This window comes from Labrus mixtus, chromosome 7 (assembly GCF_963584025.1).
Source record: "Labrus mixtus chromosome 7, fLabMix1.1, whole genome shotgun sequence".
Classification (NCBI taxonomy): domain Eukaryota; kingdom Metazoa; phylum Chordata; class Actinopteri; order Labriformes; family Labridae; genus Labrus; species Labrus mixtus.
The window spans coordinates 3,333,389-3,357,874 of record NC_083618.1 but is presented as its reverse complement, the minus strand read 5'-3'; the positions used below and the strand labels follow the sequence as shown (position 1 = coordinate 3,357,874).

The following is a 24,486-nucleotide window of genomic DNA, read 5'->3' as shown; positions in this document are numbered from 1 at the left end:
CATACATACCATCATCAACATATAAGTGTTGTGTTTCAATGTTATTGTAAATATATGCACTAAAATGACCTGCTGCTGGACTGACAGAGTTCAGGTTGTGTGTGTTTATGTGTGTGCTGTCTGTGCGTCCATGTGAAGCGAAGAGAAGAGGACAGTAAGAAAGGCAAATTATCTGGAACCTACCACACAAGCTTTACCTCGTCCAACTTGTTGTCATATCAGATGAGAACGGATTTGCAAGCACACAACCATGCACACACAAACATTTTAATAAGAGTACGTTGGTAGATGCAGGTGCCTTTTACCTGCTGTGTGTGTGTGTATGTGTGTTGGTTTGTGAATGTGACTGGCTACAAGCAGAGTGAGGGATTCTGGGAGAGGGCAGCTCATAAATTACCCAGAAATCTCAGCAGGGGCCTTGAACTTATGGAGACACTGCTGGAGTTTTACTTCAAGATGAATAAACACAAGATGTGCTGCAGAGTTTATGAGTGTGTGCTGGCTTTTAAAGCAGGAGAGCAGCGTAGCATCTGATGGTCTTGATGGTAACACACAAAGTCTTCTACCATCTCTCAACTTCCTCAACAAACATTTTCAAAGTAAAAGAATGTTATCTGGCTACGATTTTATGTTTTTACACAATACCAAAATCTGTTCATGATGTTAATTAAGGAATTTTGTTGGATCCATTTATTATGCAGTCTAAAAACATCTCCTGTTTCAATTAAAGGAATGATCAAAATTGACTCACCACACAAAATCTGTGTGACTTTTTTTTGCAAATGTTGTAAAACGTTCTTTAAAACTGTGAGAAGCTACTAAAAAGAGATTTACATTTTCTAAAGATTTCTCCATGCATTCATTCAATTTAAAAGCAATGACAGATTTTCTGAATCTCCTGAAACTCCATGTTTAAGACTTCATAAAAAGAACACTGCACATAAGTTGCTATGAACATGTGCATGTAAATACATGCAGCATCGACTGTGATACCAACTAGTACAAATTAAGAGAAACCTTTGTGTTTCAGATAACAGGATGTAAGAATCCCATAAGGATGCACACTGACGTCAGCTGTGATGTTGTTACCTCCATGGAGACAGTGTGTGTTTGTTTCCGATATGTCTCAAAGAGGCTGAACAAAAAGCATGATGCATTACCAACATTGTGAGAGGAAAATGTGTTTGGTGATGCTGAAGTGTTTTCTTTAAAGCTGGTGATTCAAATTTCAAGTCTGGACATGTAAAATTAAATAAATCCTATTTTAGGATGAAATGTATTTTTGTGTAAACTATTTATTATCCATGAATTGTTTCCTACTGAGATGCTGCAGTTGTTTCCTGTACTATTTTGTTTGATCAAAACTGATCAATAATTAAGAAAAAGAAATGTCTTGTATTCATGGGTTGCAGGGTTGTAATTTCGATGTTGAGTGCACTCCAGGATGACAGAGAAACCTCAAGGAGTTGGCACCTTTTCAGAGAGCCGATTCCAAAAGCTGTCACCACATGTTTAGACTGAAATCCAACTGAATGGCAAAGACAGGGGAGGAATAATATAGACTGTATGTGGAGGAAGAAGCACTCGTGTGACTGAATGCACACAAAGACGCATACAGTCTCTTGAAAATAAACAAAAGACAAATCAGAGGAGCTCGGAGGCAGACAAGAGAAGCGCTTGCGATCAACAGATCATCAGTGAAAATCTCCACAGCTGCTGGAAAATATGGGGGGGAAGTTAGTGAGGCACGCACCTTCTTCTTCCTTCATTATCAACCAACACAGGTGCCTTTAGGCAAAGTGCTTAACCCTTGGCTGATCTGCTGGAGCTGTTCAGGGACCAGCAGTGGAGGAGTGGTTCAGCAGATTTAAAGCTTTTTAACTGCAACAAATATTTCTAAGCTACAACCTCAATCCACAATGGTCTTATTACCGGTATGTCATTCTGGGCCTTTTGTTCATAACTATAGGCCATCTTAAAAGTATAACAAAATTAGCTTCAATTGAAAATGGAATATTGTCACTCCCGCTTCTGTTAACTGTCCTGATATTGGGTTTGAGTTGGGCCTGGTCATGCTCTGATGTCTATTTAGTAATTAACACAATAGATTCTGCAGCCCAATTGCAACAATAGTCACACAGCAGATATTCTGTTTTTCACATCCAGCCTGAGCTTAGTCTGCAGGAAAATATTGATGATGGCATCCATGACTGTCGACGGCTGTTGTCTTTATTCGTTTGCAGGAGTTTAGTGTGGTGCATAGATGATCTATTGTGCGCCATGTGTTGGGTTCTAGCGGGCAGAATTTAAGTCCTTAATGATAGAGCAGTTGCAAATTTTACCAACCTGTCATTGTGCATTGCAATCGTATCTTTGAGCACAAATAGAGCATCTGAGCTATTATGTATGGATGCTAACTGCTAGTCTGTAAGTATTTTGTAACTTTTCATTCACTGGCCAATTCAAATGAATAGCCATCAGATGCAGGGCTCCTGCTATGTCCACTGATTCTGAATCAGACAACTCATCTTATAGGGCTGCTCAACACTGACTGTCACATGCACCTACGCTGTCGGCAGAGCCAGATAGATGTCAATCAAAACAGGATCTACCTTGTCTCCAGAGTCTAACAAGCAAAGCAGATAGCTTTGTTCACTTTCTTTTGCTGTCCAAGAGAAGATCATTTCAAAATAAACTGTTTTAAGATCAATATTCTGGAATTTGCCGCCGTTTAAAAATAATGTTGGAAAAATATATCTAAACTTGTACCACTAGGATGCATCCGCATGTAATGTATGTAGAGCGTGTTGTGGTAAAGCTGATTTAGATTTTAGATGAGAAATTTAAGCAAACAGACAAACAAACGCTGATACTATTAGCATGCGTTGGACAGAAACAAACTCTGCCCCACATTTTCTGATTACTCCTGATAATGATGTATGCAACACAACACCCACACACAGTACAGATCAATACATAATTACACTGACAATTAGTATCATTAGAGTGGTGCGAGAGATGGGGATTTGTTGAGCTAAACACTCCTCAGAGAGAGAGAGAAAGGTCAGGAATAAAGAGAGGGAGAATTAAGCAGCTCACACATCATCTGCATGGGGTCTATTCCAAAAGGTTTTCTATTGTCCTTTAATAATAGGATGAAAGACACACTTGAGCACGGAGTGGGTGTGACATTGTGAGCTCAAACACAGGCGTGCACACACACACACACACAAAAACGTCTGTCCTAAAAACAAATTCCCATATTTCAAATCAAATCACCAAATATTAAAGGAAACATGACCTACTAATATGAATAATGTTTAAATCCACCTGGCCAATCAGTGTCTCCTAGTTCAACTCATTTAGACTGTCAATTAACTCTAGTCGTCAACTCTGTCTCAATTAATCAGGTCTAATTACTCAAACGCATTTGCCAGCACATCCTTTTAAATTAGGTCTGCAGGAAGGACTGTGTTTCACAGAGGTTACAGCGTGGCACGGACATGAGATGAGACGCTCAGAGACGGACAAAGAAGATTTGTCCAACATCACCAAAAGTAAACGGAAAACAGGATTAAAGAAATAAAGAAAAACTAGGAAACTAAGTCTGAGAGCAAATACAGGGTCTTAGACATAAAGAGAGCCTGTGATGTAATCAATTCAGAGAGTCAATGTAATATTATGTGTTTTATCATCCATAGGTAAAAGGTTCGGTTAACTTATATGCATCTGCTATAGTGCTGTAGTCAGTCCAAGGTGCCGCTTGTCATCACTTAGTTTAGCATCTCTACTACTCTGACAAATTAATCTGACACGACCAAAAGCACAACTTAGCATTGGTGATAATATGTTTGATCTAAATCTTTCTATGTTTGTGTGTGTGTGTGTGTGTGTGTGCATGTGTGTCTTTATAATCCCCAATAAAAACTAAAAAGGGAAAAAAAATTCAAAACTCCCTCCACACTGTCTCACAACTCAAGTCTTGAACACATACAGGCCACAGCAATAAACACAATAGACGACAATCCAAAGTGATATGTTCAATATTGATTCCGGGCTATACATCACTTCTCACCTTTGACACTAATGGCCGTGCGACAGCTGGCCTACGCTGCATCAAAAAATGAATACTTGAGATCAACTTTTTGTGCAAGGACCAATTCTCCGATTGATTGATGCATTGGCTTGTGACACAGTTCAAACCCTCATCATCCATCTTGTGATTGAGAGAAAGCAGCCTGACGTGTTCAATAGTCTTTGGTATGAGCCTCATGTAGAGACATTCCTCCACCAGGAATTTCTTTCTACCCTTCAGTCACATTTAAAGTCATTTATTACTTGTAATATGTCGGCTCACAGCTTATATGTCTACGCTAGAAGATTGTTAATTACAACAAGCTCATTTGTAGCAAGAAAAGTCAAAGGTGACATGTTAAGAAGCATCAAAGTTCTGTGTCATGAAAGTAGCACCAGGATAAAGCTTGGTTTATCATACTCCAAAGATTTGATTGTTTTTAATTAAGTGAAAATAAAACATATTGAAGGGTACAAAACATTGTGCAGGATGTCATGACCCTGTCTTTATTGTCAGAATGAGTTAAATATGCATTTATGACCAACAACAGCATCCTTTCTGGCGCCTCAATCAAAGTTATTTTATCAATCACAACTCTATAAACGCTGTGCTGTTTGGACGACTAGGGCGCCAAAAGCACCATGACTTCTGGCAGAGATTGATCAGATTCACTATATAGGCCATTTTCATCAAAAAAGAAAGGGCCTCAATAATCAACCGAACAGACCTGGAAAATAATCACCAAACATTTCTACGCTGTTTGAGAAAATTGCCCTGATGTTAAACACAAAGACTTTGGATATCTTTCTTGGATTTAGGGACTATAGAATAGTGTTTTTATAACCTTAGAGGTGACTTATATAACGTTTTGCATGCTGTGGCGAGCAAAGCACACAAGTAATTAACTTTAAATATGATTAATATAGTGAGTGAAAAAAAATATTCTGGAAAGTGACCTCAAACAAAGACACGTACACACACACACAGGAGTTTTTTGCTCCTAAGTCCTTGTTATAATCACAGCTATACCTTCTAGATATACACACCCTGTCAAATAAACACACACTGGAACACACAAACACGCACATTGAGAGTTGACATGACAGAGTGGCGTGCTGCTGAGGAGGACAGTGTGGTGGCCAGGTGACGGACAAGATATTATTTGTGTCGCAGCCAGCATTCAATCACCCTCTCCTCTCCTCCCTCTATCGCTCTCCCCTCTCCCTGTCACCCGCCCTTTTCTCCCGCTGTTCTTGGCATTGCCGGGCGAAAAGATTTCTGGGGCTATCACTCTTCCTCTCGCCTCCCTCTTCTCTGTGTCGGTGAATCACCGCTTGTCTTTGGCGCACACACTGGCTGTAAAAGGACTGCATGCTCTCTCCTTTTCCTCCTCTCTCTCTCTCTCTCTCCCTGCATTCCATTTTTTATCTCTCTGTTTGATACTCATTAATATAGGCACCATTTGTCTTTAAGGTTAAGTGTAGGTTAGGCGGAGATTGGAATCAGACTGCTTTCGACTAACTTTTTTAGAAAGAGCCAGAAAATCAGTGGTGACAAAAAACAATTTCTAGTTATGATCAGTGTCTCCATTCTAATAAAAGTCAAACTTTCACCCTTAAAAACACAACGTGTCACTGATGTCACATTATGTGCTGCAGCAAAAAAACATGATGTTTACATCAAATAAACATATCTGCATACCTCTATTCTGCAGCTTGAGGATATACTGTGTACTGAATCAGAACTGCAGCATCAAGTTAGCATACATGTGCATTCCTACATCACAGTCATTTCTACATCAGACAGTGAATGCAGGTGAAAAGGGCCCGAAAACAAAAAATAAGGCTGTATCACTTGCACATAGCAATGTGTACAACCATTGCTACAGATCAGTTTAATGCAACACTTCACTTTTCTCTCTCCATCACTTTTCTTTTACTCCAAGCCTCTTCTTTGACTCACTCTCTTATTCTCACACTCACTCCATCTCCTACATCATCCTTTACATTCCCTAACTCTCCCCCTTACATTGCTGAGTCCAACTCTTCCTCTCTCAGTTTCTCTTGTGTTCTCTCCTTTTTTTCACTAGCCCCACACCCTGCCTCTCTTTCTTTTATGTCTCCCCCCCCCGCTCCATTTACAACACATTCTCCTTATCCCACCTGTCTTTTTTCAAATTCAGCTCCATCTCACACACCCTTAACCTGGCACCACACACTCTCTCTCTTGCTCTCAGTCTTGCATTCTCTCTCTTCCTCCCTCTGTATGGAAATGGTTTGTATTGATCCACTCTCAAACCGGGGAGAAGGTCAGGGGTTTACCAATAAAGCTCAGGGACAAAACAGAGACACACAAACAAACACACACACACACAACACAGAAGTCAAATATAGCCAGGTATCAGAACAAGGTAATGGCCGGTGTGTGTATGCGTGTTTGTTTTTGTGTGACTGCTTTGTCCAATATAGTAACCTCTGGTGTCCCCAAACATTTGCTTTAAGAGGGCAGAAGAAAATGTCATCCTAATGATGACCAGAGGCGAACAAATCATGATGCAGCACTAACATGAAGTCAACACAGGGAGCTGACAGAGCGCCTGGTCATCCATCATGGCTGTGTGGCTAACAGCTGTCCAGGCCTCCCTCACCTCCACCCCTGCCTTGCCCTCTCCACCACTATGTGGCAGGGTCAACTGAACATAGTCAGCCCTCCACTCCCACATTACACTGCCTTTCCCACACTGCTCAGTCACATGGGTAAGGCTGGAATGGCTGAGAAAATGTGGGTGGGGTTCAGTGCCAACACCAGTAGCCTAAACACTAGAGAGCTGTGGAGTGGGAGATCACCAGTTTAAATTCCTTTGCTCAGTGAGAGAAATAGAAAAGTAAAAATGACTCCTAGTTATGCTCATAAGTTAAGTACATAGAAGGTTAGAATAGTTACAACCTCATCAAATGTATTTTAGGTAAATAACACAACAGTAATGTAAAAACAAACTTTGGCTTGAAACAAACTCTCTCCTGGGGGGTTTTCTACCCTTAGGTCCTGGCTGAAGTTGATGTTATATTGGGTCGATTTGTTAGCGCTTCCAGTTAATGATTGCATGTTAATAGTTTTGCATGGAGTAAATCAGCTAGTTATTAATGTAGGAAAATGAAACTTCATGTCTAATATGTTGTTGTCTCTTGTTATTTGTCTACACAATTCATCAACAGCTGAGTGTAGTGATGCTACAGAGGAGTTTGTGGTTGTGTTTAGTTATGTTGCACAGCACCAGCTCCCACAGTGAAAAAAATAATATCAGGCATTCATACGAGGTCAGATTTGAGGTCCTATGGATCACTGACTGAGGTTGAGGTCATTCGCCTGCAGCTGACATCAGGTCAGTGCTTAGGGGCAACGGGGCGGACGTCATTAACCTGAAGACGACCCCCCCAGCCTTGCTGCTGCCGTGGGGTCAGCCAATGAGCTTATCTGTGAGGCTATTACATCATTGTTGATGACAGCTTATGTTGGACAGTTTTTGAGGGGACACTGACGTAAGTGAATTTGATTTTTATCTAAAACGTTGTAACAAACCCAAATGACAAACTGTGAGGAGGGATAAAGGATCTGACTTAAAGAGTAACAACATCACTGCTCTGTGATAGGAAATGTGCAAGTGCATGTGATTTACAGATTAATGCTGCATTTCGTTTGTGTGTCGTTAGGACCCTGATGTTATGGATCATGAGTCTTTTTAACTATTGTTTTTTGTTACAGCTTTGCCTTTTCTAATACAAAAAGCTTAAGTATCTACAATCTTCATTGGCACGGCTATGTTAGGTGAAAAGCAAAGCAGGATGTGTAGTTGGAGTCTTATCAAAAGCAAACACACTGCACAACAGTAAATATATTTGAAGTTCAATGGTCTATCTAGTAAGAGTTATCATGAAGGTAATAATATTTTCCTCTCGCTACATGCTGATGAGGTAAGAGGTCGTGTCAGCACAACAGAATTTTCTACCTGACGTGTGTTTGACCAACAGTTCAGTGAGTTAGGGATGTTCCTCCAACCCACATACAGTAAATGGTTGATTTCAATGATTTGGTTTTATACCACAGAATTCTGCACCTAAGAGTCCTGAGTCCCTGCTGCACAAGTCCAAAGGTCTAATTGAAATAAATGAAATAGCCTGCTTTTTTTTTTTTTACTCAGAGCTATTGTGAAAGTGATGGGCCCTGAGAAAGAGAAGCACTGAACAGGAAAGATACTACAACATCTATAGAAGGTGGAAATAAAGAGAAAGAAAGGGAGGGGAAAGAGGTCTTGGCGGGGTCTTTCACATTACTTACACTACCACACACAAAATTCACCTGTGCACTCAAGCTAATAAAGACGTGCACCAAGCAAAGGGGCTTTTCTTAGCAATTAAAGCACTCAATTTTATGCAACACAGGGTAAATGGTTTGTGTTTGTATGTAAAGGGAGGACACCTGCCGGAAAAATGGTGCGCTGACATTTCAGAAAAAGCTTTAAAAAGTGCTTTAATTAAGCCATCTTAAGAAAGAGCAAGACGGAGGGGAAGGATGGGTGAATTTAAAGAGCACACAAAAAGAAAGATGGGGTCTCTGAGACAGGTGGTCACTTAAGAGCGAGGCTCATCAAACACTAATAGAAGGAACAAAAATATAAGAGGATTCAGGCGGATGTAGCCTGAAAAGCGGGGGGTTTACAGCAGGGAGAAAGAAGAGTATGAGGGACGAAGGTTAGAGAGAAATAGAAGATGAATACAGGTGTATAACGGATGCTCATTATTTGATTTTTAACTGTGTAGTACCTTAATGTTTCAGGTGTGAGAGCAAGTATGCAAGTCAGTTTGAGCTGTGTCCTCTTTAATGCATGCAGGGCCATGCTCCATGGATCTCCATGGTCTCACTCATGCTATCCCCCAGGATCTCACACTGCAGTGCACTGAACCATATTAGGTGTATATGTGTGTGCACAAGTGCTACTGCTGATTGACATTTCACAAATCCAGGGGACTGGGCTCATGATGTCCCCTGTCTGACGAACTCAGAGCACACTGAGGTTCTAGTTGTAGAAGTTGGCAGAAGGAAGTGAATGAGTCACTTGTGGATTAATTTAGCATGGAGTTTATTCAATTAAAAGGTGGGATTTTTAGTAGAGAAGTATAAATAGAGAAGGCACAAATTACACTTTTGTAATACGTTTGTTCTTGTTCATCAGTGAAAAGCAATGTTGTAAAACTCTCCCATTAGACTGGTTTAAAAAGGGCCCACTAACTATAATGCTATCAGAGTCTAGATCACTTTCTAAATGATCATAGCATGATATTTGTCCACTCACTGATAAGTAGACCAAATGATTTTAAGGGAAAAAATAAAGTTAAGAAAGTAAGTAAGTACTCAACTGAAAACTCAAGAAAACAGAAAGAGTAGATTGGAGCTTACCGAGTTGATGCAGGCGAGCTCCTTGTTAAGCAGCCAGGGTAAGGAGAGCTTCCCATCTCCTTTGTAGCAGGACTGAATTCTTTCTTTGATCTTTTCTTTTATCCTCCTCAGGGTGAACAGGCACAGTGCTGACTCTTTGGGTGGTTTGGCCCGATTCTTCTGACCCTGTGAGAAGATTGTGAAGAGGATGTCTTCATTCTCTGAGATCCCCAATGAGTTGGCCAGCTGCCGGCCGGGCCTAGCCAAGAAGGCATCCTGCACCAGGCGGTACTCCACCCCGTCTTTAGTGCAGCCAATCGGGAACTCGACGTAGGAGTAGAACTTGGGGTCGTCCACGCAGAGGCGGACAATTTTGGAGGTGAAGAACTGCTCTCCGCTGGCATCAGGTGAGGTCAACTGGGTATCCAGCTGCATCGTCAGATAGTACACAAACTGTTCACTGCTAAAGCTATACACATAATAGATGTCGAAAGCAGGGAATTTGGACAAAGTGTCTGAGGGGATCTTCAGCTGAGAGGAGACGAACTCATCCTGATAAACAAAGCTGAACATGTCCGCGTTTTCTTCATTCTCCATCAGCTTGCGGCTGGACAGCGTAGGGAAGTACTCGGACTTTCCATCAATGGGTGTTCCAATAAAAAGCTTGCTCGTCGGACTGTGAGGGGAACTTATGATGACCCCAGACATGGTGCCTGACTCTGCCACACTGGAGAGGTAGTGCTCCTTGCGATGGTGGGGCTCACCCAGCTTGAAGAGGTCGTCCAAACGGAGGAACTGGCAGATCCCCTGTGAAGTGCTGCCACAAGCTATGAGGCGATTCTGTGCATAGTCTATGAGAAGCAGCTTGTTCACGTTGGGGGTTTGGGCCAAGTCATGAGGGCATGACTGGACACTCGGCGGAGGGTAACACTTCTCATTGTCCACCACCGGGCCGGTCATGTGGCTGCGCAGTTTGGTGAGGTTGCTAGACAACTTAAAAATCCAGTTGACAGCACCCACATAGACTTCCCCAGTTTTGTTGTGGATGGCCAGATGTGTAAGCCCTGACTCAGAAGGGGCAAATCTTTTGAAGGGCGGGGGTTGGCCTCCAGAGAAGGATGAGCTCATGATAAGCAAGAGCCCCAAGAGGAGGAAGAAGTTCCCCTGGCCAGGCGAAGCCGCTGACCGAGCTAGGGGGCACATATCTGGGCTGTCAGGAGGAAAGGCTTAGGGGGTTGGGGAAGGAGAAAGAGAGAAGGAGAAGGATGAGGAGTACAAGCTCTGGTACCAATTCCACAGTCAGGTTTTGGTTCTCTCTTCTTTCAAGGAATGAAGAAGGACAGTTAGAGGGAGAGAGAGCGGGTTTAAGGGAGGGTAAACAATAGTCCTATTGATCCGCTGTCCCACTCTTAGCGTTGCAGGCCGTCATCGGGAACATCATCCGTATAGACACGAGGTTGGAGCCCTGTAAGGCAGAGAAAAAAAAAATGGTAAGTATCCAAGAAACATTTCCTATTGACTATGCATCAAGCAGGCAGAGAGGCCTATCATGCTCACATATTGCATAGCCCAAACCAGAAAAAAATCCAGCTGACATTTGCCCCAGTGATAAATAAATTATATCAAATCAAGTCTGGAAGGCAAATGTGTGTCAGCATTTAATTACGGGTGAAGATAGCAGGGGAGGCATGGGCCGATTATTAAAGGCTCTGAACGCATAATGCGAGTGTTGCTGGAATGAGTTATGGACTCACAACATTGAACTCTTTAATATTTTATAACTTTCAACTTCACCATGGTGGCTTTGGAGGAGGCGTTGGTCTGAAAAATTGCCAGTGGGCACTGTTACATTGACAGCAAGCAATTTATTGCTAGGTCTGCTTGGAGGCTTTCCTGTCATGAGTTTCAACAGCATCAACACACTATCAAGTAACCCCTTATTGTAATTACGCCTGCAGTTCTGGCAAAAGTACTCGTGCATCAGGCGCTCATGCAAGCACAGCAGGTCACCCGACAAACTCCCAATTCCCTCAGGAGGCAGTGATTACAATATAATGTATACACCAGGACAAATGGACAAACTGAAGCATACAGAAATACAAGGACCTCTGACTATGATGTGTGCTAAAAATACAGCATAATTCTGGTTTACCAATCACTGATGGTTGTTGAAGGGTCCTTATCTTAGAAAACAGACAGAGCTAAATCTTCCCCGTTTTCTGACCACAATCAGTCATCAAATTCAAATCCTTCCCGTCTCCTTTTATACAGCTACTGTGTATCTATCTAGACCACTAGATCGAGACCACTTTCATATTGAAACATGCAGTGATTAGCTCAGTGGAGGTCTAGGTATATATGTGGTGGCCAAAAAAAAAAACATTTTAACCTGGCTGAACTGAACTTTCCGCAGCAAGTCCAAGTGAGCTGAGAACGCAACAGGATATTATCCGCAGAATTCACCCTGAGCCAGCAGGAGAGGGCGGTGATGCTTATATACTGTGACTGCTGCAAGGTTACGTTTTCTTTTCGTCAGTATGTTGTTGTCTGCTAATTTGTTGGTAGTGCGATTCCATTGAACAACACGTAGCATTGATATAAAGGCAAATGTTTTAATTATAGCATCGTATAGCGGACTCTATTGCTTAGTCTGCTACTTCTGTGTTGTTGTTTTGTTTTGTTTTTTCAGGAGACCCCACGTCCCCCCCTCCTGTCTGACAGGGATAGTCTCCCGCTGTAAGGTACATATTCATATTATAATGATTTATAGGAAACGGGTTTTACAGGTAAAGACAAGGAGGACAGGAGAAGGCATCAAGAGGGAGAGCAATTGCTTCTTAAGATGTCCTGCAACAACAATACTATGATGAGGAGGAGTTGGGTTTGTAGGGTGCATGCTGTTACTTGACAAGCCAATCATGTTCCTGCAAAACTGGAACATTAGCTCTCCTGTAAATGCTGATTATGCAAAACAGGACGCAACTCTCCCAGGGACCCCACACTTCAATTTCACCTTGACTATCAAAGTGTCTGCGCAAAGGATATTTTATGACCACACCGAATCAGAAAAGATGAGACACTACAGTGAGATGAGGAGGGAAGGAAAAGGGGGAAGGGGTAGAAATATGAGATAGGGACAGAGAGAGCAGGGGCAAAGAGGAATATTTGTTTTTCCTTTCTCTTTCTTATCTTAGTTACTGCCTCCTGCTCCTCATGTGGTCAGGAGGCTATCTGTCTATCAATCACAGAGCACAAGTCAGGGTCATGGAGTGTGATCAGTTTACAAAGGTATGGATGTAAATGAGATCTAAATCTTCTGTTTATTTTTTTGGTTTACACAGCCATACTTGAGGATAGGTATAAGAGAGGGAGTTTGGATGAGCTCGCAGTAAGAAAATAAATGCACTTTCCCGAGTATTGAAAGAATTAAATACCTCAGTAAGAGGAGTCATTGAATTGCTCATCAATTTTAGTCACTGCAAAGAGTGTGAGAGAGAAGAGAGAGAGGGAGAGCGCAGGAGAGAAGAGAAATAGTGGTGGCGATGTTCGTGGAATAGCAAACCATAGCTCAGCTGAGACAGTGCTAGCCAGGTTCAGGGAGAGGTGGTGTCATCCAATTTCCACAAATGAAAGGCCAGCAGAAGACAAATGTGTAGGAGTGAGAGAAAAAAAAACTAAGTTGAAAAAGAGGAGCAGAGCTTGAAAAAGAGAAAGTGGGAGACAGAGAAAAAGGGAGGAATTGCAGGGAGAAAAAAGAGCTAGAAAGAGAGGAGCTGAAGGGTGAGCGAGGAGCAGCAGGAGCCAAACAAAAGGCAGCACTTCTGTTGCATTTTAATCAGAGCTATACCAGCGCTTGAATCAAACACCTGGGGAGCCCGGAGGATTGAAGCAGCTCAGCACGGTAACTGCAGACAGAAGGGCCTGAGCTGCAGCTATCAGATATACCCACGCTCTGCAGTCTGTGAGATTAAAGCAACTCGATGCAGATCACAGCCTCTTCCACATAAGCAGCCGCAATAAAATAACGAGCCGATCTAAAAAATAAAATGTCTTGCTCAATGGTACAGCCGTGTCATGCGACAAGAGCAGATGTCAATTTAAAGTGTTATGTCAAGCAAGGAGGCTGGATGCCTCATTTTCCCTATGTCACTAAGTGAGGAAAAGATACAATGAGGCAAGGAAATGAGAGTGCCTGATAAAGACAGAGAATGTGAAATAAAACATCCCTACTGCAATACCTCTTCATTTAAGCAAGCGACGGCTTGATGTTGGAGAGTGTGAATCGCACACCAAATTGCATCTGGGGGTCTCTGGCTGCTTGTTATCTAACCTGCTAATTAGATAATGACACATACATGCCAGTGCAAAGACAGCATAACGTTATGCAGTTCGATTCGATTCGAAACTCTGAATCTAGCGTGGAGGAAACAGAATGAGTAATTAAGTCACAATAAAAATGTCTCGCTCCTTCTTCCTTGACTTCCGTCCTGTCACGACAGAAAACACCCAACTGCTGAGGAGATATTCAATACATCAGCTTCTTGCACACATTCCTCCTTTTCTCCAATTTCTCCAATTTTCTCACCCCCTCCTTATCCTCCAACCCCTCTTCAGTTTCAATTTCCTCCTGAGCTAAAGTCAAACAGTGGGGAAAGCGGGTAGGAAAAGGTTGCAAGCCATATCTGGCACCATCAAGGAAAAACATGTCAATCATTCTGGGCTGGAGCGTGTCTGTGGCTTTGGGAATGGGCAGCCACCATATCGGGGGAGCTGCGGTCGTTATCACATCAGGGAAAAGCATAGGAGAGGACTGGCAGTAAGGGGCCAAGTGGATTGCATTTGATATCGGGACGGCCTATCAATTGACAGGATTGTACTGTGTCTCCATGGATATTGGGAATTGGAAAGAGGGATTGAAAGGGAGGTGGAAGACAAAACAGAGGAAAAAAGCTTAGAAAGAAGGGGTCCTTTCACAGCTTTACTTCCATTTGTTTATTTGGCTTTGCAGTGAAGAGGCGGGGGTGCTGGAGCTGGTGATGGGGGGTGGTGAAGCTGGTGAAGTGGAGACTCCCCTGAGTTGAGCTGGATCAACTCTCCCTCACTCACCCTCTTCTGCAAAGCAGCTAAACCTGTCCGTTCAGATAATGGTCGGCGCTCAGCCCCAGAGCTGTGCTGATTTATTGCCGGTGGCATATCAATTACGGCACTCGCCACTGAAGGGGGGGTGCACAGAGAGAGGGATGATGAGGAGGAGGAATAAAGAAGAGTAGCACAAATTCTCTACCCTTTGCACTGCATCGCAACACGTGGGTGACATCTTGGACAAGAGGAAGAGGTAAAAGGGTGCAAGATACAGATAGAGCAGTGTGTGTGTGTGTGTGTGGGGGGGGGGGGAGGCTATGCAAATACATACACATATTTCTTCATATTTCAACAAAATGACATCTGCTGCATATCCTCCCCTCTGTGCACACAAGCACATTATAGTTTGCAAGAAAACCACAAAATAATACATTATGCACATTCAAATCAAAATACACATGTACATAAACCTAATGGGTCTCTATCTTAATCTGCCCTCCACCCTTCACTCAGCAGCCTACACACTGTAGAGATTGGAGATTTGCGGGGCAAAGGATTGAGCAGCACGAGGAGGCGGCAGGAAGAAGTCGGGGGGTTGGGTTGGGGGTTTGGTGGTGGTAGAGGAGCTAGGATGGTTAGAGAGGAGGGTAAGAGATAGAAGGAGAGCCAAGCCGTGAAGCCTTAATCCTCTCCCAGGGTCTGCCTAATCTCACCGCCACGATCTGCATATGGGAAGAATGGATTACCATCCCCCGACACAACGACAGAGGGGTGGGTTGACGGAGGGATGGGTGGCAGACAACATATTCACAGACCAACACAAACAGAGAGTCTTCCTGAAGTTGTTACTGGGTGGAGCATGTGGGTTGCTTTTTTAAACTATTTCAGTGCTTTGAATAAACATAGACTTGGGCCTGTGCTCACACACATACACGCACACGCACACGCACACTGCAGGTAGGCATGGTGCAAGCTAGTCATTTGCCGCCTGGTTATCCCACCAGTCTGACATATGTACCAATCAGAGGCGATCTCAGGGGCTCAGAAGGGCTACATGGGGGGGCAGACCCCCGCAGTAAAGCCGCAAAGGTCCTCTTAACACACCAAAAACTCAAATCTCAACACTGCAACAAAGCAATCACTTTGTCTGCAGAGGATTATCGAGGAATGTCAACATTATTGCAATAACTTGCTGGGATATTATCAGAAAAAAATGGCTGAGCCCATCTGTTACTGTCCATGGAGAATTCATCATAAAGGTCCTCCTTTTTCCAATAACAGCTGAATGTGTTAATAAAAGGAATATGGACAGTATTTCTAGAGACCTCTCTGGGGTGATATAACTAGAAAGAGGGCTCAGATCTGACATTCATTTTAGGTCGTATTTTTCTCATTAGCAAGAAGGTAAAGAGGGCATTTAGTGATGAAGAAAGAACGACTAAAGTACGAGCTGGCACTTTCAAGCAACCAAAAACAACTGTCTTTCATATATTCAAGTCATCCATGCAGCAGGCCGAGACAAATTTCAGAGGTGGTCGGACCAATTTTCACAAGGTGGGAATAGAATGCAGTATTGTATAGTGTGGTATCTTGTATCATTTCCTTCCTGCCTTGGCTGGGGAAACTAGCTGACTGGCAACTCTTGATGTGTATTAAAAGCCCTTATGAGTTCTGTTTTTAGTGCCAATGTAAATCAGTTTGGTGAAGGACAAGTGCAAGTGCCCTTTCTCTCTCTGTGGCAGGTGGCCTGCCAAAACAAAATCACAAAAGGTAGTGTGTGTGTGTCTGTAAGGAAGTCATGCATTGGAACAAATTGAGCCTCATGTCTTTACAGGACCTTGCTGGGCTGACTTTCAAGCCGTCAGCTCGACTGGGGTGATAAAAACCTGATCCAGACCTGTCAGATGTAGCTGAGAGAGTGGAGACATTGGCCTCAAACGTTGTCCACAGTTTGTTCTGTAATAGAGTTGCTGAAGTGCGTTAGCCAAGAATATACTCTTTACAGCGGTGGCTTTACAAGCTGCTCGCCTCTGCTCTGTGGCATAATGGAATCTGAAAGTTGTAAAAGATTTTTTTTTGAGAAAGTATCATGAGCCAAAGCTTCATAAAACATATCATAATAAACAAGCATTAAAAATGTGAAAAACAGACTTTAAGATTTTATACTACACTCTTTTTATGTTAGCCTGTTAATCTGTAATAATATGATGATGTCAGTTATTTCCACTGTCCTCTCTCACTTGTTTCCCAGGCTCAAAACAGAAGCTGCACAAGGACGAGTTAAAAAAAAAAAAAAAAAAACTGCCAGACAATAAACTCACACATTCAAGGGCTGGAGCAGCAATGAGTCCAAGGACAACTGCTTCTCACACCCAATGTGCTGTGTAGATTTCATGTGTGTGTGTGTGTGTGTGTGTGTGTGTGTGTGTGTGTGTGTGTGTGTGTGTGACAGCTGCCACTCTGAAACAGCAGACAGACTGTGGGCACTACTTCACACAAATTCTTCTCCTACTCGTTCCCTGCAACAATAAACACATTCACACTCTTGTGTTTTCAGAGGTAAATGGGATTATATGCTGACAGACGTGACTTCAGATTCACAGTGTGTGTGTGTGTGTGTGTGAGTGTGTGTGGTGTGCATACAAGTCTTTCCTCTGAGGCTACAGTGCACAGTTGTCCCTCCTCTGCCTGCATTTGTCAAATGTGAGACAGCTCACCAGCACTGTCAAATAGACATTGTAAAAAACACCCACCCAAACCATGGTAACATTGAAACCAGTTTGTGTGACTTCTTTTAATCTGACCAATGGCAATCTTACCAAACTGGAAAGCAGGACAGACCTTTCAATGGAATTTATCACTCAATAAAACAAACATACATTTGTACGAGTAAGGTGATCTATGTGACAGGTGTGTGTGTGTGTGTGTGTGTGTGTGTGTGTGTGTGTGTGTGTGTGTGTGTGTGTGTGTGTGCCCCACCTTATCCTTTAGAGCTGACCTCTCTCTTCAAAGCTAGCAGCACTAAGATTGCATTTTGCAACATGCAAAGACTGAAGGAGCCATAGTGTTTGAACACTTTTTAAACAGTTTTTTTAATTTGTTGGGTAGTAAATTGCATCATCTCTAAACAGTTTGTGAATATTGTGTCTGATTTGGCTGGTGAACAAAGGGTTTGCACGACGAGGTGTGTACATGCAGCCCCTTCATTTTAACTAAGACATCCACATCTTTACATCTACCTCAAACTTCTCTATCCAATACTCAAACTATTTTTTCTCTTAGGTTTGCTTACATCTTTCTACTTATTTCCTCCGTCTTGTTCTCCACCTTTTATGACTCATAGCAGCCCAGAAACCAATATAAGATACAAAATGCTTAATCATAAATTTTATGACCATAAAAACAAAGTTAACATGAGCACAGGAACATGTTTTCTCCTCCCTGTTTCTTCACTCAGGGTTAAAATCCTTGTAAAAACAAAGGCCTTCATTCCAGCTGCTAAGACAGGATGAGAAACGGTTGAAGCAGCAGCCGTTGCACAAAACCTGCCCACACCCCAAAAAAGGCAGCCCACAGACGCACAACACATGGATGCAGGCAGCGTCAGATTAGTGGTTTACTCTTAATCTCTCGACTGTGTTTGTGCGACGGGGTCTTTCTTTCCATGACAAATCCTGTTTGTGTGTGTGTGTGCGTGCATGTGTATGTGTGTGTGTGTGTGTGTTAAGGTGGGAAATATGTAGGTCAAGGCCACAATGAGCCTGATATGAATGCAGAAATTGTGCAGTTAGTTCAGTGTTTCAGAGGTAATATCACTCCGAGAACCTAGCATACCTGTAGCATGACGCTCATGCTACGTTTGTTTGACTTTAAAAATACAGCAGTCAGGCTAAACTCTGATAGGAGGTGACATACCACAGCAGGCTGATGATCTTAATTCAACCTCTAGACTTCACATGTAAATAATATGCCCATGTATTACTAAACAAAATTGAGTTGAATATTTCTAAATGAGAATGGCTAACAAACACTAGCCTACAATCCCACATACATTTACATTATTCCACATCTTGTCTTCATATCATTTCTAAATACATTGTCTATTACAGTGTTAATAGAACCAACACTGAAGAATCTCCACCAGCTTGGTCTGGTATATCCAGTTTATTGTGGGAAAATGATTGCTAGTATGAGGTTTCATGATGACTGATGATTCCTGTAAATTATGCCAGGATCAGTCAAAATGTCAAACTCCAGTACATATCAGCTGTCTCTGATTTACATTACTGCCAGTCAAGGCCTACTTAATCTGAACATAAAAACCTGCATGGATATTAAAAGAATCTACTCAGTGGAGGGTTAATGATGCCTGCATTGTTATTGCTAATCACAAAGCCAGCATGCGCCTACGTGCCACCCCATGCCTTGAATCAACACTGAGCAATGTCAGTCACAATGAAGGTCAGCCACACATGGTCCTGTGGTTTTTTTAACAGTCATTCACACCATCAATCAAGTTGTGGTTTGAGTTCCACAAGCAGGTTGTACAGGTGTTTATGTCATGAAACCACAGGTGAGAACAGGTTCAGTCAATGAACACCCAAAATAGTCAGAAATTAAAAGTTTCTTTACTAAGAAAGAAATGTTTCTTATGACAATAAACTTGAAAGTTCCCTAAGATAACAAAATAATTGATGGTGTAAGAAATGCCTATTTCAAATCTGTCCATGGATACACTGAAGTGGAACAAAAAAAGCAGGTGCTTTCCTCCATGCTCATATTCTCCCTGCTGAGTTCACTTTAATGGAATGCAGCCTGCTCTGCTATTACCAAACACTGCTCTCCTCAACTGCAACTCCCTTCTTTTGCTTTCTCTTCCTAACACCCTCGTTTTATGAGTCTGATTGACCCTCAACATCCAGAGTGCTAGACCTGGCTTGTACTGCAGGGCTTTCTTAAAACCTGCCAGCAGAATGTTGACGGTTGTAAAAAAAAAAAACAGGCATGCCATTATAAAACCTCTCTCTAAGGATCTGAAGACAGTGCTGTTGATGGTGGAAGTGGGTGGACGAGGAGTCGCTTCAAGGAGAAAGGTATTAAAAAGAATCACTGTCTCCTTTTGTTTTTAACGGGCCAATAAAGGAAGCCTCCCCTTTTGGACTTTATGTTTCTAGAGTAAGCTTGTGTGGCCCCCCCACTACTCTCCGTACCAGATGAATGTTCAGTTTTCAAATGAACACTACAGCCAAAGTTTCTCTATAAAATAAGGAGACATTAAACGCTACACACATGGTAATACACTGTGAACACTTCCAGTCTCCTTAGTAGGCATTGTCTTTTTTTCCTCTTCCAGAGTTAAATAACAATGAAAATGACAATAACCTTCACGAAAACAAATTTGTTTCAGTTTTGACTCTTATTCAGCTTGCACATGTAAACCATATGACATTCTGATTTGTAGAAAAGAGATATTTGTTGGTTACATCACACATGAGATTGAGAAAGATCTACGACAACAAACATGTTGTCCATCTAAAAGATTCCATTCAAGATTTTCTGAAGACAATAGTTTTGAGATGAATGCGTCCAACATCAATTTTGATGACAAGATAACAAAAGAAACTGTCATAATGTGACCTCAGTCTTGTTTTTTTCCATTTAAGCTTATGGATGCAAGACTTGTCTCCTAACCCCTAATTTCCACCTACTCCGTGCACGCTGTGATCCGTCAGCGCCGCGCACTACACCGCCAGTCGCTGCCACTTTAGTCAATGATGGTGTTTCCACACCGGCGCCGTGGTCTGTCTCCAGAGGGTGCCAGCAGCAACTATGCTCTGCTCCGTTACAAATATGTTGTGAGTCAATTTTAGACGGAGTACGCTGCAGGCACGCATCAAGCTGGACAAAACAGAACAACCCAGACAGGAAGTCAGACAAGGAAACTCACAAAGCGTCCGGTCTATTTCAAAATAAAACACAATGTTTGGACTCACGATCGTTTTTTCATTACTTATCAACATAATGTCAAAACAGGCACCAAACGAACATTAAAGCAACCACGGAAAGACAAAGTTACATTTCGTTTGCACGTTTTTCTCTTCATTATCGCGTGATGTTGTAGTTCTCCTGAAATGTGTGTTCAGCTGCTCATGGCCGCACTAGTTGGCATTGGCAAAACCAATGCGACACCAATACAGGAAAAGTCTGTGTGTGCTGCACCTTTTTGAACCATTCATGCTATTCCTTTTATTATGTAACTATGCATTTACTATGCAGCTATCAAATATCAGAAAGAAAAGCAATTGGTATCAACTTCAAAATCACATTAATCTCTGGCAAGTTCAGAAGTCGGCGAGAGGCAGAGAAAAACAAACAGGTAATCCAAAGTCTGCTCTTGGCATTTTCATATCTTTGAATGGGAGGAATGTGACGAAATATGCATCTCGGGTAAAGGTTATCTGAGATGGCGTCATAAAAAGAGGCCGACATCTTCCCTGAGCAGTTCAAAGACTTGATCTTGGTCATAGCTTGTCAAATGTGAGTTCTTCTGCGGCTCCATCACACTAGAAAAGGTCCTCTCTTATTAAGTTAACAAAAACAGACAACCAATTGACCATCCCCTGTCCCCTTTCTCCCCTGGTCTAAATCATGACATCATCCAGTACAAGTTTACACAAATAAATGTCTAACTTTATTGTCGTGACAGCACACAGGCAACAGCACTGGTATGCACACAGACACACACTAACATAAACGACTACACAAAGTGTATCTAGACTGGTTCAGTATTGACTCGGACAGCATCCTTATCCATCTTTGTCCATTAGGGCCCATTCTGTTTCCGGATGTGTGCTGTTGAGAAGTATTAGAAACCATATCATTGTCTATGACCACAGGGCTTTATCCTATGCTCTAAATGCTTCAAGACAGCCGTGTGGCTTGTGTCGTATGGTGGTTATCCGATTTATTTCCTCTGATGGCTCAGAAGACATCCGGGTTGATGCAGATGTCTCTGCAAGTTCAATTCCTCGGAGGTTGTAGTTTTAACTGATTGTTGTTAGTTTTGTTAGTTGTTTTATTATAACAACTGTGGAGACAGACACATGTGCAGCATTTGAATTAAGGCAGATTTCCCACCGAGGCCAATAAAGTGTGTTATATAGCAGAACATGCCGTTATCATATCGTATAGATTCTTATTCCAATGCATCTGTATGGAAACCAAGAACACTTGCCAAAAAATGAGCCCTAACTCTGATGGTCAAACTCATCAAAGTATACAGGAAGATCTGCAACAACAGCATATACACTATACAAAGACACTGCCATGTCAAGGAACTCTGTGGGACAGCACCATTCATTTCATTTAAATGGCACTGTTACATCTGAGTCATGTGGGGCCAGCGCCAATTATCTCCAGTCGCGCCGTTGTGGAGCTGAAACAAAGGAAGCTCATCCATCCCGACTGTTTTTAGCTCAGGAGCCTGGTTTTTAAGCCGGAGAATATTCAAGCCAGCAGACAGTGTGTGTGATTGTGCATGCACACACAAACGGTGCATGGTGTTCAGGAGGAAGAGAATAGGGGTTTGTGAGCTCAGACGGTTTCCTGTCTTGTCCCAGATCATCAGCACATACTGTATTTCTGCTGAAGCGCAACGCACGGCGCCGCATGCAACGCTGCTTCACTACAGAGGCGGCAACAGAGACAGAGACGAAGGACAAAAACCTGATTGAGTAACTGTTAGCAGTTACTACAACATAAAATGTGACGGCAGTTTTGAGGTTTTGTACTGTTAATGTAAATATCAGGATATAGGAAAACATGCTTTAAAGGCTTTCTATGTGATTTTTCACACTTAAATATAATAGAAATCAAGTATATCCTCTGAAAATAACTCTGTGAGTCATGACTGTCTACAATGGGTGTAACACCCGAGTCCCACTGTCTGTGATGTTTTCAGAGTTTTCAGAGTCCTATCTTCACTTTGTTTACATCGTCAGGACAGCCGGCTGACTCCTCCCCTCGTGTATAAAAGTTGTTTAATTGAGGGACTAGAGAAAAGAAGAATAACATACTGTACTCACTGCTTAACTGTGTTTCTAGGTCACGCTCATTTCAGGTAAATTTACATGCAGTGTGAAGATACGAGCATAATAAAGATTAGCATTAGCATGCTAACACAACAATAAAGTGCGAGTTGTTTTGGTTTCATGCTGGTGCTCTAGGGCGACATCTGCTGGATCAAAAAATCACATATAAAGCCTTTAAAAGCGTTTTGGTCTAGAAAGTGTGTAATAATCAGGCTGGGGATTGAGGACACACGGTAGTGAAAATGGTGCAAGTGAAAAAGCAAAGTAATGGAAACAGGAAAAAAGTAAGGATATAGGGATAAGATGAGAGGAATTGACAGAACCTTTTCAGATAGGCGGCGAGGCAGAACAAGGAGGAATGGAGAGAGATAAGAGGAGAGCAGTCTGTGCATGTTTTGCTAAAAGGGAACTTTTTCTACCAACTAGTGGGCAGAAGCCTGTCATATAACTACACCCAACACCACTTCAACTCAGACAAAGTACTAGAAAACAATACTCTTCATGGTGCCGCGTTCTCAAGGAGATATATATTCTGAAGAGTTTTAATCGATGGCTTTAATGTTGCAGCATTTCATCACAATATGACCTTTAAATTAAAATAAACAATGAATCATTTTTAAATGACCAAGACCTGTGTGGTAGTTTCTACTGAGACAAAGAAACAAACAAATCCTTAACTGTTTTTAAGTTTTCTTGTTATTATTTACTTTAAAAGAGAAATTCAAGCCCCAAAATCAAACACTACTCCTCCGTGTCTTATCACACTACAGCAATTATTTTCTGAGATTTCTTTTCCGAACCCTTGAAGAAGATCTTTCTATTAAACAAACTCTGTTATTGTGAAAATGTAACCTTAACTGTTCTTCTTAAGTGTGATCTACTCCCACAGTCTTTTTCTTCAACTGCTTTGTTTTATGCTAATCAAGTTGACATCGCATGAAAAAATGCCAACCTGTTGTTTGAGAAGTAGACGCATACATATAAAATCTACATGTAATGAGAAAATACGATGTAACTTGTAATTACAAGACAGCTGCACTTTTAGAAAATACTATTATTTACAAACTACTCATGTGTATCTATGAAGCAAACAAACAAAAACAAATCTACCAACATTTCCATCATTATTAGAGCAAATACAAGAAAAATACAAGAAGTCATTTTTTTTCCAAGGTTTTCCTAACAGAATAACAAGATTTTTTATCTCTCACACAGTTGATGATGAACCAACTTTTCTACCAAAATATTCCTCCCCAGGCCAAAAAACTTTTGGCACTGAAGTCTAAGTAGAATTCCAGTCCTCAGTCCAACACTTCCATTTCATGATCAGAGCCTTTTTCAGAGGCGCCTGCCTGTTCTTGGAGCCTTCCCAAAAGGAAGGGTCGGGCCTACTGGTCAGTCCAGAATGACGAGAAACATCAGCTATTGTGAGTCAGTCACAGGGCAGACGAGGGGAGGGAACACAGAGATTCCACTGAAGACATAACACACAGAGCAACCTGGTGCACACCTTCATTAGGTCATATTACAGACTGCCTCTCAACTTGGCAGACAGCACAATTAATAAAGCTGGCATTTGTGTAAACAGGGTGTGTGTGTGTGTGTATTTTATGGGTGTCTGACCATCTTTGTGTTCGTCTAAGTTTACATTAGAGGTGTCTGAATGTAACAAGTGACAGAAGGAGGGAGAGAAATGCTAACAAAAAAAGACAGGAGAAATAGACGGATGAAGACAAAGCCAAATCTGTGTCCAAAGAGCTTGTCAGTGTCGTTACAGCAACAGAGCCCAAGACACCCGTAGAGCTT

At 42.1% G+C, this 24,486-nt stretch overlaps 2 protein-coding genes across 5 annotated transcripts in view; both read right to left on the bottom strand.

The window, feature by feature from the left end:
• Nucleotides 1-24,486, bottom strand: part of LOC132977512 (MICOS complex subunit mic25a-like) — a 291,593-nt gene that overhangs the window by 138,655 nt on the left and 128,452 nt on the right. The window lies entirely within an intron of this gene.
• LOC132977505 (plexin-A1-like) overlaps nucleotides 1-24,486 on the bottom strand; it is a 178,636-nt gene that overhangs the window by 134,375 nt on the left and 19,775 nt on the right. For all 4 annotated transcript variants that reach the window (XM_061042116.1, XM_061042119.1, XM_061042118.1 and 1 more), the window contains exon 2: nucleotides 9,530-10,973. In XM_061042116.1, coding sequence (XP_060898099.1) covers nucleotides 9,530-10,711 — 1,182 coding nt within the window. In that variant the 5' untranslated portion in view covers nucleotides 10,712-10,973. The remainder of the gene's footprint in view (nucleotides 1-9,529; nucleotides 10,974-24,486) is intronic.